Here is a 17,619-nt window from a genome sequence, read left to right on the forward strand (position 1 = left end):
CGGGGCGCCCAGGGCCTCGAGTGAGTCACTCCCACCCAGCACAGCCCCGTCAGCCCGCCACCCGCTTGGTGACCCAAAATTATGGTGAACAAATACATCTGGTTACTCAACAGCTTCTGAAATGTAAGTCTCAGGAGAAATTTAAAGCTCCAGCACCCTGTCCCCCAGCCTCCTCCGCCCTGGTCACAAGTCCTCGAGAACACGGCTCTCCGCCGGGTCCTGACAGCGCAGCGTCACCACAAGTCCTGACTGCGGGCCTCCCGACACACGTGGCGCACCCGAGTGAAGCATCTCCCACTGAGGGAAGGCTGGCCCACGCCAGGGGCCGCAACCCCCACCCCCGCTCCCCCACCTCCCAGCACCAGCACCCTCTAACCCCCACAGGACAGGGCCCCTCTGTTCCTCTCTCTGGCTTCTGGAAATGCACGAAGTGGAGCCTGTGGCTCTGCTCCACCGCGGACAGGGACAGACGGCTGTTCTCAACTGAACTCAGTCTGAAGAGCCGGCGCCACCAACACCCAGCACCTGTGACGTCTCTGGAAGCGCGGTCACACGGCCCAAGACACACCTCATCCCGCACCATCGCCGGGCCATGTGACCAAGTCAGCAGGCGGCACCCGAGGGCCCACCATCTCCGGGCAAGGCCAGGGCAGCACCCGAGCATCCCTGACAGCAGACAAGCCCACATCTCAAACAACCGACTTCCAAATGAACTTGGAAAAGCATCGTCCGTAAACTGGGCATTTTCTGTACACTTAAACTGGTTTTACAGCAATGTGTATAAAGAACATAGGACTTTCAATTTCTTTGAGGATTGAGTTCAGCAGTCTCCTAAGAGGCAGAAACTCTAAAGGAAAAATTAATGAGATGAATTAATTTTCATATCCACAAAAACACATCAAGGTTTAATGACACTATCAACCACTAAGGGAGTTTAGGAAAATATGAGCATCAAAATATCCAGAATCCAGGGACTTCCCTGGTGGTCCAGGGGCCCATGCTCCCTCTCTGGTTAGAGAACTAGATCCCATGCGCCACAACTACACCCGGCCCCAACCCCGCAAGTCAAATAAATAAACCAACACTGAAAAACAAGTCCAGTATCCAACATTCGAAACTGCTAAATGTGACAAATATTTGATTGACAAATAGATGAAAATGCAAATGAATTTGGAGCAAAGGAAAACAATGACCCACAGGTTTCTTTTCCAGCTTCCATCAAGTTTCTTACACCAGACACCACACCTCTTCCCAAGCTGCAAGTGACGACTTCCCTAATCCTTAGGAGACCAGCCGCTGGGTGAACGGAAGCTGGTTTTTAAAATTCAGAGCCATGTGTTCTTAAAGCACACCCCAGATCTTAATTACGGGGCGGCAGGACAGTACTGCGCCTGGCATATGAGGAAGCAGAGCGGCGACCACGCACCAGGCTCCAGGCACCTTGGCGAGCGTGCAGGGGGGCACGGCCCGCAGCCTGGGTGGCCTCCCTGAGCCCCTGCTGGGCCTGCACGTGCAGGGGCTCAGCAGAGATGACGACTTCTCCAAAAGCGCTCAGAGAAGTTGTGTCAGGATGAGAGATTCATGGTTTCTCCTCCTCTGTTTTGAAATGTAGTTTAAAACACTTTACAATGGGGCTTCCCTAGTGGCTCAGTGGTGAAGAATCTGCCTGCCAATGCAGGAGACACAGGGTGGATCCCCGACCCAGGGAGCTCCCACACGCTGTAGAGCAGCTAAACCCGTGCGCCACAACTACTGAGCCTGTGCTCCAGCGCTGAAGGGCGCACGCGCTAAAGCCCTGCTCCGCAAGGAGAGAAGCCACCGCAGCGAGAAGCCCGTGCTCCGCAACCAGAGGAGCCCCCACTCACCACAGCCAGAGAAAAGCTCAAGCGGCACTGAAGACCCAGCACAGCCAAAAAAAAGAATAAAATTATTAAAAAAAAAAAAAAAAAAACTTTACAATGAAAAGTGATTTATCTGTTCATTCTGACAGATATTCACTTAGCACCAACCAGGTGTCCAATCCTACCTGAGCCCCGGGGACCAAGACGAGCAAAGCAAACAGCTCCTGAGCCAGCGCCAGGAAGCAGGGGAGGGGACGCAGGGGAGCGGGGTTGCCTAAAGTTCCTCGGATCCCTTTGGATCTTTCTTTCTCATCTCTGTATCTTTATCTCTTTAAAAAGGATAAAGTGCACATTAAGCAAGAATTTCACATGAACAACAGGCTCGGAAGCCTAAAGCTAGACTCATGGCTGGCGTGATGAGTCAGTCTTTCAGCCTGAGTGGGGAGCCTGTCACTCCGCAACACAGCCAAGGACTCAAACCTGGGGGCCTGCACACCCCATACTGAAGCAATCGCAACTAGATGCTTTCAAAGTGTCTCGGCTCCGAGGAGTTTCAAATTTCTACCTGCAGACCTGCTGAGGAAGAAACGAACTCCATGATATCACAAGGGTGAACTGTCCCAAACGCTTAACCATGACTTACTAAACCACCCAAACCTCTCACGTATTAATAGTCACCACTTCAGACAAACAAGTTACAGGTACAAGAAGAGAAGTTACCTCCAAACTGTTCAAAGCTGCACTCTGCCAGGCTGGACCCCAGCTCCACTCCTCACTAGCCATCTGACCTTGAACGTGCTATGTCACCTCTCTGCGGCTCAGACTCTTCACCTAATAGCAGGGATGACGAGAACCGGAACTTCCAGGCTTGCCAGGAGGATTTAATGAGTTAATCTACACAAAGCACTCAAGCCGACTCAGACCGAGCATGCTATAAGCAGTTTTATGATTAAAGAACACAGAAGACACACGGTTTTCCCAACCAAGGGTCATCAGATCATAAAACAAACCCTTCACGACCAAAATGAAGCTCATCCCCTTTCCAAATACTATTCCCTTTTCTGTGAGTAAACCTGAATTAACAATGTACTGAGTGAAGAGGCCCAGCTCTAACTGCGAGGCAGACGAGGTGATACAGGACTGCTGAGCTCTGGAATCAGGATCACAGCCAGGCCTTCTATGGTCAGGATGCCGTCCTGCTGCATAAGGCTCCAGGCATCGAGAGAAAGGATCCCAAACTCCACGGGCCTCCCTGGAGGAGTGTGTGGCGGCGCTCTAGAAGGCCTTGCCGGGCGCAGCCAACGCACCGCAGAGAGGGCATCTCCCCCTGGGCCCTGCATGAGGGTGGCGTGGACTGCCCCCCCAGCCAAGCAGCTCAGCCCCAGAGGGACCCTGCTCTCCAGTCAGGCGCGCTCACTGGCAAAGAACACTCTGCTAAGAGCCTCCTCGCACCTCAAGAAACCCAGCAAGGCGGAGCCCAGTGCACAGAACCTGGTAGAGGCAGGGACAGCAGCCACAAGCCCAGCTCCACCCAGGACCCACCACAAGAGGCCGGAGAGGGGGCGCCAAGCCGAGGACCCCCACAAGCCCAGTCCCGCCCAGGCCCCACCACGAGGGGCCGGAGGGACAGAGCCAAACCGAGGACCCCCGGCGAGCTCACGAAGACCAGGGCCAACCAGGGTGAAGCCCCACTCTCTGAGCCATGGTTCACTCTCTGTAGAGAGAGGTCAAGAACATCAACCCACTTCTTGAGGGCTGCTGGGGGCCCATGATAGACAGGAGGTCAAAGGCACTCTGGGAAGGGCATGTCTTGTGTCCACAGGGCAGAAGAGACACGGCCCCTGCTGAAGGCTGGACTGCGGGGCCTGGGTGCCCGTCTGAGCGCACTGAGAGCGCCGGCGGCCACCCGCTCCACCCATGGGAGCCTCCAAGCACAGGCAGACTGGGAGCTGGCCCACAGGACACTGGGGTCACCAAGGAGCTTGTGCAGTGTGACACACAGCAAAATGCCACCGCTCCTGACCACGCAATGACACCGAGGAACCCCGGGTGGGTGGCTGACTGGATCTCAATGAACACCCGAGTAAGACTCTGCTGTTCCATGGTGCAGGGTAGAGAGAGTTCAGTTCAGTTGCTCAGTCATGTCCAACTCTGTAACCCCATGGGCTGCAGCACGCCAGGCCTCCCTGTCCATCACCAACTCCCAGAGCTTGCTCAAACTCAGGTCCATCGAGTCGGTAATGCTATCCAACCATCTCATCCTCTGTCGTCCCCTTCTCCTCCTGCCTTCAATCTTTCCCAGCATCAGGGTCTTTTCAAATGAGTCAGTTCTTCGCATCAGATGGCCCAAGTATTGGAGTTTGAGCTCCAACATCAGTCCTTCCAATGAATATTCAGGACTGATTTCCATTAAGATAGACTGGTTTGATCTCCTTGCTGTCCAGGGTGGAGAGAGGACACAAGCAAAGGGGGAAGCGTCTTGTGGGTGATTCCCAAGGGTGGCCACTTAATCCGTCCCCCTACTCCCTTCTCCAGCCCCTCAGAGCCGCTCACCCAGCCAGAGGCAGGAAGAGGAACACGAGGTCATGGCTGCCAGCTGCCTGAATGAAGTCCAGTCCTCAGGCTTAACAGCCCACCAGGCTCCTCTGTCCATGGATTCTCCAGGCCAGAATACTGGAGTGGGCAGCCATTCCCTTCTCCAGGGGATCTTCCCAACCCAGGGATTGAACTCAGGTCTCCTGAGTGGCAGGCAGGTTCTTTACCACCTGAGCCACCAGTAAAGTCTAACAGACCACAAGACTCAGCAAACGCTGTCTCTGAACTGTGCTAAACTGGCACCTCCAACGCTAACTTGATATATACTACACAACACTGAAATACAGGATCTCTTCGTCCTTCTCACTTCCCTGCCATACTCTGAAACTGCATACAGGTACACTTTACAAGCCACGAACTTGATTAACGTGAGCATCAGGATGCGGGTGACTTCTGGGCAGGTGAGGGGAGATTATAATCAGCAGGACCACTTAGGGGGCTTCTAAGAGCTCAACAAAACCCTGTGTTTACAGGAGGGTGGTGGCACGGGCCAGTTTGTTTCAAATTCTCTATATGCACCCGTTATAAATACAACTTTAAATAACATTACTTAAAGGGAAATTAATGAACTGCCATTTTTCTCTACTTCTAAAAATAACTTTTATTAAGCACTTACTGTTTAATAACACACACTTCTGGGCATTTCACACATGGTATCACAGTTCTCAAAACAACTTCTGGGCATGAGGACCACTGGCATCCCTTTTTACAAATGGAGACATTAAGGCACAGATCAGGCCCTCGCCTGAGTCCCAAGCCCAGCAGTGAAGCCAGATGCACACTCCCTCGGCCCTGCCCAGCTGGGGGGCAGTGGGGAGGGGGAGCTGATGCTCAGGGTGAGCCAGGAACAAGCAGGCAGGGCCGTCGGGGAAGCAGTCAGGGACCACTCCACAACACGCCTTGGGCTCCAGTCCTTCTGACAACTTCTGTCACACTGAATCTAGCTGCAACAAATTCATATGAAGATTTATACTATGAAAGCATTTATTAAGAAATTACTCCAAACAGCTGGAAACAGCCTATGTAAATGTCCACCAACAGAACAATGGCTGCTCAAGGTTCACCGACAGAGGGGAGTTCACACAGCCACTGCCAAGTGGCTCACGCAAAACACTCAGTGAAAACAACAGGAGACAAAACCGTCTCAGATATACAGTAAGGGTCCCAATTGATTTTTTAAAAAATACAAATAGGAGGGGCTTCCCTGGTGGTCCAGTGGTTAAGAATCCGCCTTGCAATGCAGGAGACACCGGTTCGCTCCCTGGTCTGGGGAGATCCCACGCGCCGCGGGGCACCTAAGCCATGCGCCACAACTATCGAGCCTGCGCTCTAAAGCCCGGCGCCTGCAGCCACTGAAGCCCTGTACCTAGGGCCGGGGCTCCACAGCAAGAGAAGCCGCTGCAGCAAGAAGTCTGAGCACCGCAACCAGACAGCAGCCCGCTCTCCACAACTAGAGAAAGCCTGCACACAGCGATAAAGCCCCAGAGCTGCCCAAAATAAGTAAAAAATACACAAAGGAAACAGCAATGACCTCTGGGTGAAGGAAACATAGATCTTCTGGTCAGCTCCCTGAAACTACGAACCTGGACAGCGGCAAGGGATGGAATCCACCCGAGGGTCAGTAGATGCAGAGGCTTGAGACAGTGGGGACCTCCAAGGGACCTTGTCAATGGCACACCAACCACAGGGGCCACAAGGTCCTCAACAGACACAGGTGATACCACAGGGGGCCCACAGACTTCCTGAACTTCCTTCTAGGTCCATCAGTTCATTCATTCAGAAAAGACACGTGATGTATAAAAGCATTTCCTAATGCACAAATGAGTAAGTTAGTACCTTTTAGCTATCTTTTATGTGAGGAAGAAATCATTAACCACCAGTGGGGGCCCAGCATGGAAATCCTGCTTTTGCTTTTAGAAGCCTGTCATCCCAGAGCTGTATCAGAAAAACAGTAGCACTTCAAAGGTAACTGTGTCTGTGTTAGTTGTGTCCGACTCTTTGTGACCCCATGGACAGCAGCCCGCCAGGCTCCTCTGTGCAAGAAATTCTCCAGGCAAGAATACTGGAGTGGATAGCCATTCCCTTCTCCAGGGGATCTTCTCAACCCAGGGATCGAACTCAGGTCTCCTGCTTTGCAGGCAGACTCTTTACCATCTGAGCCACCAGGGCAGCCCATCCAGATACTTATGATTCTGTCTCACACCTAAATGACGTGAATGAAATCTAGAAAGAATGTGTATAAAAGCTTTACTCAGTGAAATCTATTAGTAATCAGTAAACAATAATATCAACAAGCTCTTGCCCTCTGTTTTGCTCAAATAATACAACATATTAAACTTGACAACTAAAAAAAAACTGAGCTTCTAAACTCGTCATACTTATACTACCTACAAATGAATCTTCTCTGGGGAATTAAACCCATGCAGCTAACATTTTCCCACTACAATCTAGTTTGGGAAACTAAGTGATACCTAACTTGATCCAAAGCAGGGCATCTTGAAAGTTAAGTGATACATATGGTGAGGCCAGCAGCACGGAGCTGTCTCCCTTCTGCCCTGAAGAGCCTGGGGCTCCCCTTTCCTGCTCTCTAGCTCCCAACTCCAGCTCCTTAGAGGAAACCTCGCTCGGCCTTCAAGACTAAAAGGTCAAACGCTAAAATGAAATCTAGAGCACACGGGTACTGTCAGTGAGATGAGAACTGTCCTCCAGGGTCCCAGCCCTCCCAAGCCCCCTCTTCAGCCCCCTTCCCTCTGCTGGGCTGGGACCCTTGGCACTGCCCACGCCTCTGACCGCTCCGGCAGCCCCACCCCCTTCCCCTGGCTGATCCGGACCACGAGCCCTGCTGTCTCCCATGTCCTTCAACCTCAGTGGGGATTGCACTGCCGTCTGTCCACGCCGGCCCTCGGCTCGTGTGCCTCCCTTGGCAAGGTGCGGGGTCCTTAAGAACGGCAAAGGGGCTGTAGGGACGTCCTGAAAAGGCCCTGGTACTGTTTATTCTCCATCTGAGTCTCTCACACATAAACACAGCCACACTGATACTGACAACTGTTCTGAGAGCCCTAACAGATTATCCTGTTGAAAAAAAAAAGCCAGATTAATGTGTTTAGACTTGATTTTTAATCCTCTAAAGCTTCTCTCTCTTTGAAATAGAAAATAAAACCCAACCAACCCCCAGAATGCCACTGGGCATACATATAAACAGCATCCGGCAGGAACGCCCTTCTAGCAGTCAACTCGCTCAGCTTATTTCTAACTGTGACTGCCTCTCCTGACACCTGAAAAGGCTCCTCTAACAGATGCTTTCCTTTCCAGGGCCTTTATCTACAAATTCTGAATAAAGAGCGTCTTATTGGGAACAATAATGACCAACTGAGACAGAGAGACTCTGTCCCACTGTGAACAGCTAACTCCCACAGCAAAGCTTCACAGCATCAGTGTGCATAGAAAGACCGACTCTGTCTAGCATGACCTTCATCCACACCTCCACTGATCACCAACTGAGAGTTCAGTTACCGGAAACAAAGACAGGAGGAGGAAGGAAGGAAGGGCAGGCAGGCCGGCCAGGCTCTGTCCCACCTTCTCCTAACCCACTTCCAACACCTAGACAGCGTCCGGCCCCAGAGTCCCGGGGACGGCCTGCAATGCCCTCAGGCCTCCCTGCTGCGGCCAGGAGCCGGCTCCCTCATTTTCTTCAAAGTGCTTTCCTCGTCATTCTTCCTACCAATTCCTACCTTTGTAACAGTCTTGTTTTTGCTGTGGTCATGTAGAAAAGAGGTTGGAGGGGAAATCCATAGATGGGTGGGAAAACAAAACCAACTCATGATTTTCCTGAAAATGCCTATCTTCAGAGATCTGCAGAAGAAACTCCAAGCTCTGTTCTTGGCTCAATCTAAGAGTCTCAGAGTCAACAGCCCACAAATCAATCTCGACTCAAGAGCTTTAGACAATAATAACACTCTAGCTTCAAGGGTAAGAAAAGAGCCAAAGAAGAACATGTCACAGCTGACCACCTACTGTGACGAAGCCCAGGTGATACAGGACTAGCTTCCTGCCCGCAAAGAAAGCACGGAGAGACGAGCACACGGGACCTGAGCGCTAATTAGATCACACGCAGCAGCCGTCAGACTGCCCGCGGGACACAGGCCTCCCCCAGGAGGAGCCGTTTCCGTCAGTGAGTTTGGGTTCACTCAGCACTTGGAAACAGCTCTGTCCTGGCAGAGTCCTGGGAGTGCCCAAGCCTGCAGAAAGAGGCCAGACCCACAAAGCACCTGGACCCCATGCCAGGCCTAACCCAGTACATAAGTCAGAAGCCCTCCAAGTCCCAACTGTCTTCATCTGGAAACCAAAAGGATCCGACCGGGCGAGCAGGAAGGTCCCTCCCCAAGCGAAATACTGCGGCCATCCTGGGACACACCGTCCGCAAGGGCCGCAGGGCAGGGCCGGGCCGCAGGCCTGACTCCAGTCACCTGCAGCCACTCCCCACCTTGCCAGTGATACGCGACGGGTCGCACCAGGCACACCTGACATCCTTGGAATTCTTCCTGAGCTCAGAACCCCAGTTTCATCACCAAAAGACATCAGACAAACCCAGATTGCAGGACAGTCCATGAAATACCTGAGCGGCACTCTTCAAAAGCATCAGGTTCATGACAAGACAAGACTGACAGACCGTCACAGAGCAGCGAGGACCCTGGAGACGTGACAGCCAAACGCAACGTGGTACCCTGGGTGGGGTCCTGGGACAGAGAGACGACGGAGGGGGAAACTGAGGAAAGCCCAGCAGGTCTGCAGCAGAATCACAGTGTGTTGGCAGGGTTAGGGCTCAGTTTTGATGGATGTGGCCGGGCTGTGTACATGCTAACATCCGGGAAAGTGGGACGATAGGTATTACAGGAACTCCACGTTGTGTTTGCAACTTTTCTATACACCTAAACTTATTCCAAAAATCAAGTTTATTTTAAAAGTTAAGTTTGTTTTGAAGATTATTTTGATCAGTTCAGTTGCTCAGTCGTGTCTGACTCTTTGCGACCCCATGGGCCATGGCACGCCAGGCCTCCCTGTCCATCACCAACTCCTGGAGTTTACTCCAACTCATGTCCATTGAGTCGGTGATGCCATCCAACCATCTCATCCTCTGTCGTCCCCGTCTCCTCCTGCTTTCAACCTTTCCCAGCATCAGGGTCTTTTCCAATGACTCAGATCTTCGCATCAGGTGCCCAAAGTATTGGAGTTTCAGCTTCAGCATCAGTCCTTCCAACAAATATTCAGGACTGATTTCCTTTTCAGATGGACTGACTGGATCTCCTTGCAGTCCAAGGGACTCTCAAGTGTCTTCTCCAACACCACAGTTCACAATCATCAATTCTTTGGCACTCAGCTTTCTTTATAGTCCAACTCTCACATCCATATATGATTACTGGAAAAACCATAGTTTTGACTGGACAGACCTTTGTTGACAAAATAATGTCTCTGCTTTTTAATATGCTGTCTAGGTTGGTCAAGCAAACTGAAAGGATCTGAAAACATCCTGTGTCATTAAAAACTTGAGTCAGGGGACTTCCCTGGTGGTCCAATACTGCGTTTCCGCTCCAGGGGGGCACAGGTATGATCCGTGGTTGGGGAACTAATATCCTGTATGCTGCAGGGTGTATCCAAAAAAAACGACTCAGAGTCAACGCTGAACACTAATTTGAAAAATATATGGCTACTGAAAGAAAATAATACACTTGACAGGAAGGGAAAAACCTGGACACTGAATAAGCTCAGTATAAATTTCCAACCACCACCACCTTCTTCAGCATGCACTGTCGGAAAGACATCCAGGACTGGGCGCACAGCAGGTGCCCCGAGAAAGCACGGCAAGCACAGCCCACCTGTCTTCCCGGCGACAAAGGGGCGCCCCCTCCTCAGACGTCTCCGCTCTCAGCCACCCCCTGCGCCTGTCCGCCACTTGCGGACAGGACCGGCCCCTGCTCAGCATACCCCGTGCACCCTGGGGCCCGGTTCTTCTGGGTTTCTCACAGCAGCAGCCCCGCAAGGGCCGGCCACCTCCTCCTGGCAGGGCGCTGCCCTCCCCTCGGGCACCATTTGCAATGGCGGTGCTGCTGGCCACTTCCCTCCTTCCCCGAGGCAGGGCCATGGCTGGCGGGGCTCACAGAGCGGTGCCGAGTTGCAGATGTGGCCTTTTTCACCCAAGGATTCCTTCAGGGCGTGAGCCCGGAGACCTGTTCTGTTGACGCCGCTTCTCCTACCCCACGACCAGGCCGTCCTCGCCCCCTTCCACCCCAGAGACACAAAGCTCAGTGCCAGCCACTTTCAGGCGAGTTTTCTAAGATTTTATTAAAAAAAAAAAAAAAAAGGCATTTAGATGACACAAGTTCTGTTTTTTTAGGAATGAGAATAAATAGGTTCACAAATATAATCTATATTTAGATGCAATTTTTAAAACTGTGTATCTGATAATAACCAGCTATGTACATACAATCAGTAGACTGTAATTCTGAAAAAACCCTGAAAGAAAAACGCCAAACTGCAGAAAGAAAAAATGAGTTAACAATGGGAAAAGAAGGCAGCGCAAGCTGAGCGCCTGAGACCCTGCAATGAAGGAAGAGCCTCCGGTCCAGGTTAAGTCACAGGCCACTCGGAGAGGAAAATCGAACAGCTAAGAGCTCAAGGTCACAAACTGACAAGACCCCAGAAACAGCAGTGATCCAGCTGCTGAGCTTGTAACTTACCTGCTTCCCCCGGCCCCAGCCGCTGCGGATCAGACCTTCCTGACAACGTGCCTGAGCAGAGCCAGTGTTCGGGCAGTTTTCCCAGAGACTGGGCTGTTTCCATCACTTCCCGAAGGAGATGCTCTGCACGCAGCCAGAGTGGGCACACGCTGGGGTCTCAAGTGCCCGTCCACCGCCGCCCTCCTTCCAAGCTGCTGGCTCGCTCAGTCACACTCAGTCACCGCATGGCCGCACACAGGTGCCCAGCAGGAAACCCGAAGGCAGCAGGCTGCTTGGACACAGAGTGCTGGCTTCCCCCAGGACCGCCAGCACACAGCTGTCTCAGGAAGGTGGAGGCCCTCACACCCAGGGCCGCAGGCACCCACGGAGCACGTGCTCCTCTTGGGACAGGGCACTCCTGGAAACAGAGCAGAGCCCAGGGCTGGGAAACGCTCCCTCCGACCTGCCCCAAAGCAGCAGAGAGGTGTGCCAGAGGGACCACAGCACAGTGTGGCTGCTTCTGGCAAGGGGGGAAAGCAGCTTGGCGTCTGGTCCGAGAATCCGCTAGGGATGCCCTGACCTGCAGTCAGGGTCCACCTCGCCAACGCTGGCACTTCTCCAGGCTAGACACTCAAGGTCTGACCAGTGAGGACAGTGGTCCAGAGCAGGGCAGCAGTGCCAACGTGGCGAGCCTCAGCCCAGAGCACCGCACACTTGACCCTGACTCCTCACTCACCCAGATTTCACCCAGCATTTGATCAGCAAACTTCCCGGGAGGGGCTGTAGGATAAAACAGAACCAACGGCTTTGAAATACAACCTTTCAAGGCTCAGGTAGGTGGTACAGTATGTATAAAGAACGAAGTATAATGTATATATATTCCCTTTCTGAATTACATTCCCTTACACAATGAAGAAATGGAACGTGGGACCATGCTTTTAACCATCTGACTTCTTGTTTGGAAAGCTTTCGTGTTAAGCAACAGACTACGGTGAGACCCTCTGCCCCTCAAACACGTTCAGCTCTGAACACAGGGAGTCAGAACAAACATGCAGGATTCAGAGATGTCTTTGTTAATAAACAGCAACGGTCAGACAGACAGGCTTGTGACAACTACGACAGGGATGAAAACCATGAAGAGAAAAGCGTGAGAAAGAGTAACAGAAACCAGCTAGAGACTCCAAGTTCAGGGAGACACGTTTAACAAGAGCTATACACACCCATTCCAGAGAAACAGAACATGGCACATGTAGTCAGAGCTGATGCAGACCAAGGGCAGGAAGGGGCACAGAGAACCTGATTGGCTAGAAAAGGCTTCAGAGCGGGGCGGGGGAGGGCGGGTGCAGGGAGGGATGTTTCCCCTGAGGGGGATCTCTTCAGGCCAAGAGAACTGGAGAGGAGAGCCTGGAGGTCGGAGATCCTGAACCTGCCTGGGACAGAGCCACACGGTGGGGACTGGCGTGGAGGAGAGCTAAGTGATGGGTGAGAGAGGCGAGGGAAGGCACAGGAGCATCAGAATTCGGGGAGCCCCAGCATCCCCCCACTTCCTCACCAGAAAAGGGAGAATGAAGAAGAGAGTGTGTCTGCATTTCCAGCACCACCAGGTGGGAGAGCAGCACGGCCCGCCATGGAGTCCTTCCTTCACCGCGGGAGGGTGTCCACAGGCACCGACCTCCACGCTCAGACAAGGTCTCCCCCTGCAGTGGTAGTTCTCCGGGTCCCCTGCGGCCTGACCCTCCCAACCTCACAGCATCCGGGGGTTGGGCGGGGACAGAAAAGTGAACTCCAAGCCCCACAGCTTTCCAAGGCACTTAAGGAGAACCTCAATGAGGCTCCAAGCCTCCCGGCGAATCTTATCAACCTTTCTTGACAGCATCCAATATTCGGCTGTCACTTTGAGATACAACTCCTGCTGCGCTAAAATTAATTCCAAAAAAGAACAGGTTGAAGAATGAGACTTTAACAATGAATTCATTGTTAAATAAGCTTTTAGCCGGATGAATTCTGACTGCAATACTGCCGAGAGATACACACACACACACACAGCCTCTCATCAGCCCTCTCCAGCGTGGGCAGACCTGCCACCCGCTCCACAAACAGGCAGAAGACGCGGACCTCCAGACATACCTTCAAACCACACCTGTAAATATTCTGAAGGCTGCACGTGGCTGGTACAGCGGACACACAGTCCCATCTGTAGGACAGAGGAGGTCACTGGGCCGCCAGGAGCTCTGCGCCCCCTTCATCAGGCCCTCGACCACACTCCAAATGGCTGTGCACCCAGGTGCCAGCCCGAAGGTCAGGTCTGTGCCTCTTCTTGCGCAGAGCTTGCGGTGCGGTCAGTCCTCGCTTCTGTGAGCCCACGTGTGATCCAACTATGTAGACAGACGCCTGAACCAGTTGCTCTGATAAGAGATCTGAAGCCCACAAATGTAAATCCTTTACAGTGAACTCTCTCTCGACACATTCAAAACGACTTGGGATTTCTTGGAGTAAAAACATCAGTTTAAATTATTAAGATTTTCTAGATCAAGAGAACAGAACCAGACTTTGTACAACTATACAAACACAACCAGCACCAAGCACCGAAAACAGACCCCCAAGAACCACCATGAACCCAACAGACCTCTCTCTTTTTAAGACATCATCATCAAAACAGGTCCCCTACTGCTCTTGAGAAAAATGCACTCTGCCTGTTGACTGGTATACAGACTGGATACACAACTAGCTCTCAATATTCAAATAATTTTCTAAAGGGTCTGGTATCACAGGGAACAGGAATGCAACCCAGTTAGAGAAGAATGCATTACTGAAAAGGCCTTAACGATACATGTCCCAATCTACAGTTTCCACACCAGCACTTCCTCCCTGCTGATCTGCCCTTTGAACCCGCCTTCAAAACAACTGTGCTCCGCACCCCTATGGCCAGCTGTCCTCACAAGGGCAGGCATAGAGCACGCACACGCTGGCCCCACCCCCGCACCTGCTGAGGGAGTCATTTCTGCATCAAGCGCTCCTCAGCAGTGGCTCCTCGCTCTGTAGTCACAGAAGTGAAGCATCACGTGGGACTCCATCAAAGTCCACATCCACAGAAGCTCCCCCTCAGGAAGGGGCAAAGTGTAGGGCCCGTGGAGGCTCTCCTTACACCACCAGCTGGAAGGCACCGACCTTGTTCACCCCCTCCCTTCTGCACCACTTCCCAATTCGTAACACACTTGCCCTCCACACACCCAAACCCACCACTGGGTGGGTCAGTGGGGGAGGGCACAGGCTGAAAATGGGGCCCACCCAAGAGCTGCCTCTTCCTCCTCCCCACACCGCTGCTACAGGCAGCCCAGAGGCCCGGTCCTGCCTTGGGGAGCAGCCCAAAGCCTCTCTTCAAAGCCTGTACTGCTCTAAGCTGCGCTGCAGTCCTTCTTACTAAACACATGTCAGAGGAGGGGGGCAAACCTGCAAGTCCACCCTTCCTGAGTACGTGAGTACAGGGCCCCCACCTGCCAGCTCTGGACTGGACTCGGTGAGCGCGGCAGGGTGGGGAGCATCGCTCTGCACGTGCCGCACGAGGAGAAGCTACGCACAAGGGCGCGCGAGAGCCAGAGCCCACTTCTTTCCGTGCTGCCAGCCTTCCCCACACCCGCCCACACACACAACCACCCTGCAAAAGCCACCCTGGCGTGCGCGGGACCACTCTCCCCAGCCAACAGTTTCACCTTAACAACATCACTGCAGCTTCTCACCAAGGGAAGATTCCCAAGCTCACCATTCAGAAAACCGCCCTCAAATAAGGAGGGACCAGAGCCTCTTTCCAAACAGCGGCTTTCTGACGGCAAGAGGCTGAAACGAGTTCCAGGGGTCACAGAGTTCAGCCATCTGCCTAGAGAAATAACTAAGTGTTCTGTCCGTCTAGGAGAGGATGTCCCTCCTGCCTCGTACACAGCAGTCTGAGGACACGCACAGCCCCCAGAAACATGTCCTGGGCAGTGGCACTGAGGACTTCCGCAGACAGCAGGCTGCGGCCCCTCTCAGGGCACCACTCCCAGGAGGGGCAGGCAGGGTGGCGCCCAGGCCTCTGCCATCAGTCAGACATGGGTTCAAACTGCACTCTATCGGATGGGTACTCAACCTCTCTGCACTGTGGAAACTGAAGCTTTCACACCTGTAAAATGGGAGCAACACTGACCTCAGAACACTGTTGATGGAAGCCCAGCAGCACGAGGAGGACTATCTGGCAAAGGGCCCGCCTTAAAGTAAGAGCTCGACACCCGGGTCCGACAGCTTCCGGCCCACCTTAGTATCAAACCGGGCTGGGCCGTTTCCAGACCTCCCCACTCATTCTGCTGCCCCGCTGGCTGTACACATGTAAAGAAACAGGAAAATAATCAGGTGGGGGGCTTCTCATAAAGTGCCACCATAAAAATCCAGGTGCAAACTCACTTGAACAGCGCAAATCCATCTGTCCTCAGACAAAAAACCCACTATTGGGGGCATCTCTGCCACTACTGATGGGAAACATGGCGTGTTCTCCCAGACAGGTGGGGAAAATCTAGCTGATGAGAACATGAAAGCCTCGCTCCTCTCACTTCCTGATGGGAACGTCCATTCTTTCTTTTGGAACCCATTTCTTCTCACTGGATTTCAGCGTTTTTGTACGAAAAAGCTGCCTTCTGCACAGAAACCTCCACATGTCAAGTGTCCGTCACGTGGAACTACCGAGACCATGAGATGACACGCTCTTTTCCTCTTCCCCTGGAGGCCGTCGGAGCGCACACCTTGCATTGCCACAGCATCTCTGTGCGAAAGTTCGTCGCACAAACTTCCACAATCTGTCAGCCCCAGCCACCACTGAGGGCCGCCAAGCAGCCTAGTTGGTGTTTTTTGCACGGTAGTCCAGGCCCCCCAGGGCACGGCCATACATGTTGCAAGAGTCAGAAACATCCCCTCGCCTTTCACCGTTTGTCTCCCCTGCCCAGGTCTTCCTCCTCTCACACTTCAGCTTATCACCCATCTCTACAAAGCAGAATTCTCCAGTCCACGGACCAGCGGCAGAAGGTTCAAGAACCTCCCGAAGTAATTACAAAATTCGGAAAAGCCCTGAGTTTTTAAAGGGTCCATGACCCATCAAAATGATTAACAGCCACTAATGCAGAAATAAGAAAAATAAGGAGTCGAGTCAATTTCTTGGGTCTTCCTCTATTGGAGGGATTCGCCTTTTGAACCCGATTTTGTAAGCAGTCTAGACCTTCATCCAGCACTCACTTCACAATTGCATACAAGGTATAAATCCTTAAACCGTCTTCCCAAGACTCCCGAACTTAAGCGAGGACAAACATAAACACAGTAGGGGTACTTTTAGCAACAGACAGAAAACACAGAAGCACTAGCGATACATTTACCAACACATTTAACCCAACAAGCGCTTCTTCGTTTCCTTCCCCCTAAAATCTCTCCGCCCGGTCACGCTCACCAGCCCGCGGCGGTGGGTTCAAGCCTGGCCTCCCAGAGGCATCCCATCACTCCGGTGCCGGAGTGGAGCCCAAAGGCACGCAAAGCACCCACACGCCGCCCCGCGGGGCCGGGAAAGGAGCGCACCCGAGTGCATCGGACTCCATCCCAACCGGGAATTCGGAAGGGCCCGAGCATCAGGTGCTCCGGGCAAGAACTCGCACATCCCGCTTCGGCGGCGAGCGGAGGCACAGGGACCGGTCCCAGGTGAAGGCCCAGGGCGGCTTCTCCGCAGACGGTCCGACAGGTAACCCCGGAGGCTGGGCTACAGGCCGCGCCGCGCCGAAAACAAACTTTCCAAGCACTTCCACCGCGGCGGGCCGGTGACACCTCCCCGGCCTCCCCCGCCCTGCGCGCGCCTGTCAGTGCCCCCGCCGGCCAGCGCCCGCCTCAGGCGGGCCCGGGATTCGCCGGGCGGCCGAGCGACGCCCCGACGGCGCCCGCGGTCGCTGGCCCAGCCGCTTGCCGCAGGTGAAGAGGCGCCGCCCGGCCCCCGGGACCGCGGGGCCGCCCCGCCTTGCCGGGCCCCGGCGACCGCCGCGCTCAGCGGGGTGACGGGCCGGCGCGCCCAGGCGGCAGCCGCGCACTCACCAGCTGGCTGGTGGTCCTGGCCATGGGCCCCGCGTCGGCACGGGCGCCTCCCCCGCAGCGCTGCGCGGCTCGGCGCCTCCTCAGCGTCCTCCTCCCCGCGGCGGAGCCCCAGCAATGGCCGCCCTCATCCTGCGCCCGCCCCGCGGCCCGCCGCCCCCGGCGCCGCCCCGCCCCCGCGCGACGCCGGGCGGGACTTCCGCCGGGCCGCCGCCGCCGCCTGCGCCCATTGGCCGCCCTCGCCGTCGCTCTGCCACGGTCCGGGCCAGCCCGGCCGGCGCCCCCGAGCCGCATTTCCGGGATAGGGCCTGGCAGGCGGGAGCGGCCCGGCCCCGCCCCTGTGCGGGGGGGCGACCCCACGAAAGCCAATCCGCGGGCTG

General features: G+C 54.0%; 1 protein-coding gene across 2 annotated transcripts in view; it reads right to left on the minus strand.

The window, feature by feature from the left end:
- PDPK1 (3-phosphoinositide dependent protein kinase 1) overlaps positions 1-17,423 on the minus strand; it is a 64,989-nt gene extending 47,566 nt beyond the window's left edge. Inside the window, exon 1 of one of the 2 annotated variants that reach the window (XM_025275071.3) lies at positions 17,243-17,423. In XM_025275071.3, coding sequence (XP_025130856.1) covers positions 17,243-17,266 — 24 coding nt within the window. In that variant the 5' untranslated portion in view covers positions 17,267-17,423. Of the gene's footprint in view, positions 1-16,738; positions 17,033-17,242 lie in introns of those variants that run through there. The other variant, XM_044936159.2, reaches the window with a different exon arrangement.
- Positions 17,424-17,619: the final 196 nt, after the last annotated feature.

Source organism: Bubalus bubalis, chromosome 24 (genome assembly GCF_019923935.1).
Source record: "Bubalus bubalis isolate 160015118507 breed Murrah chromosome 24, NDDB_SH_1, whole genome shotgun sequence".
Lineage (NCBI taxonomy): Eukaryota > Metazoa > Chordata > Mammalia > Artiodactyla > Bovidae > Bubalus > Bubalus bubalis.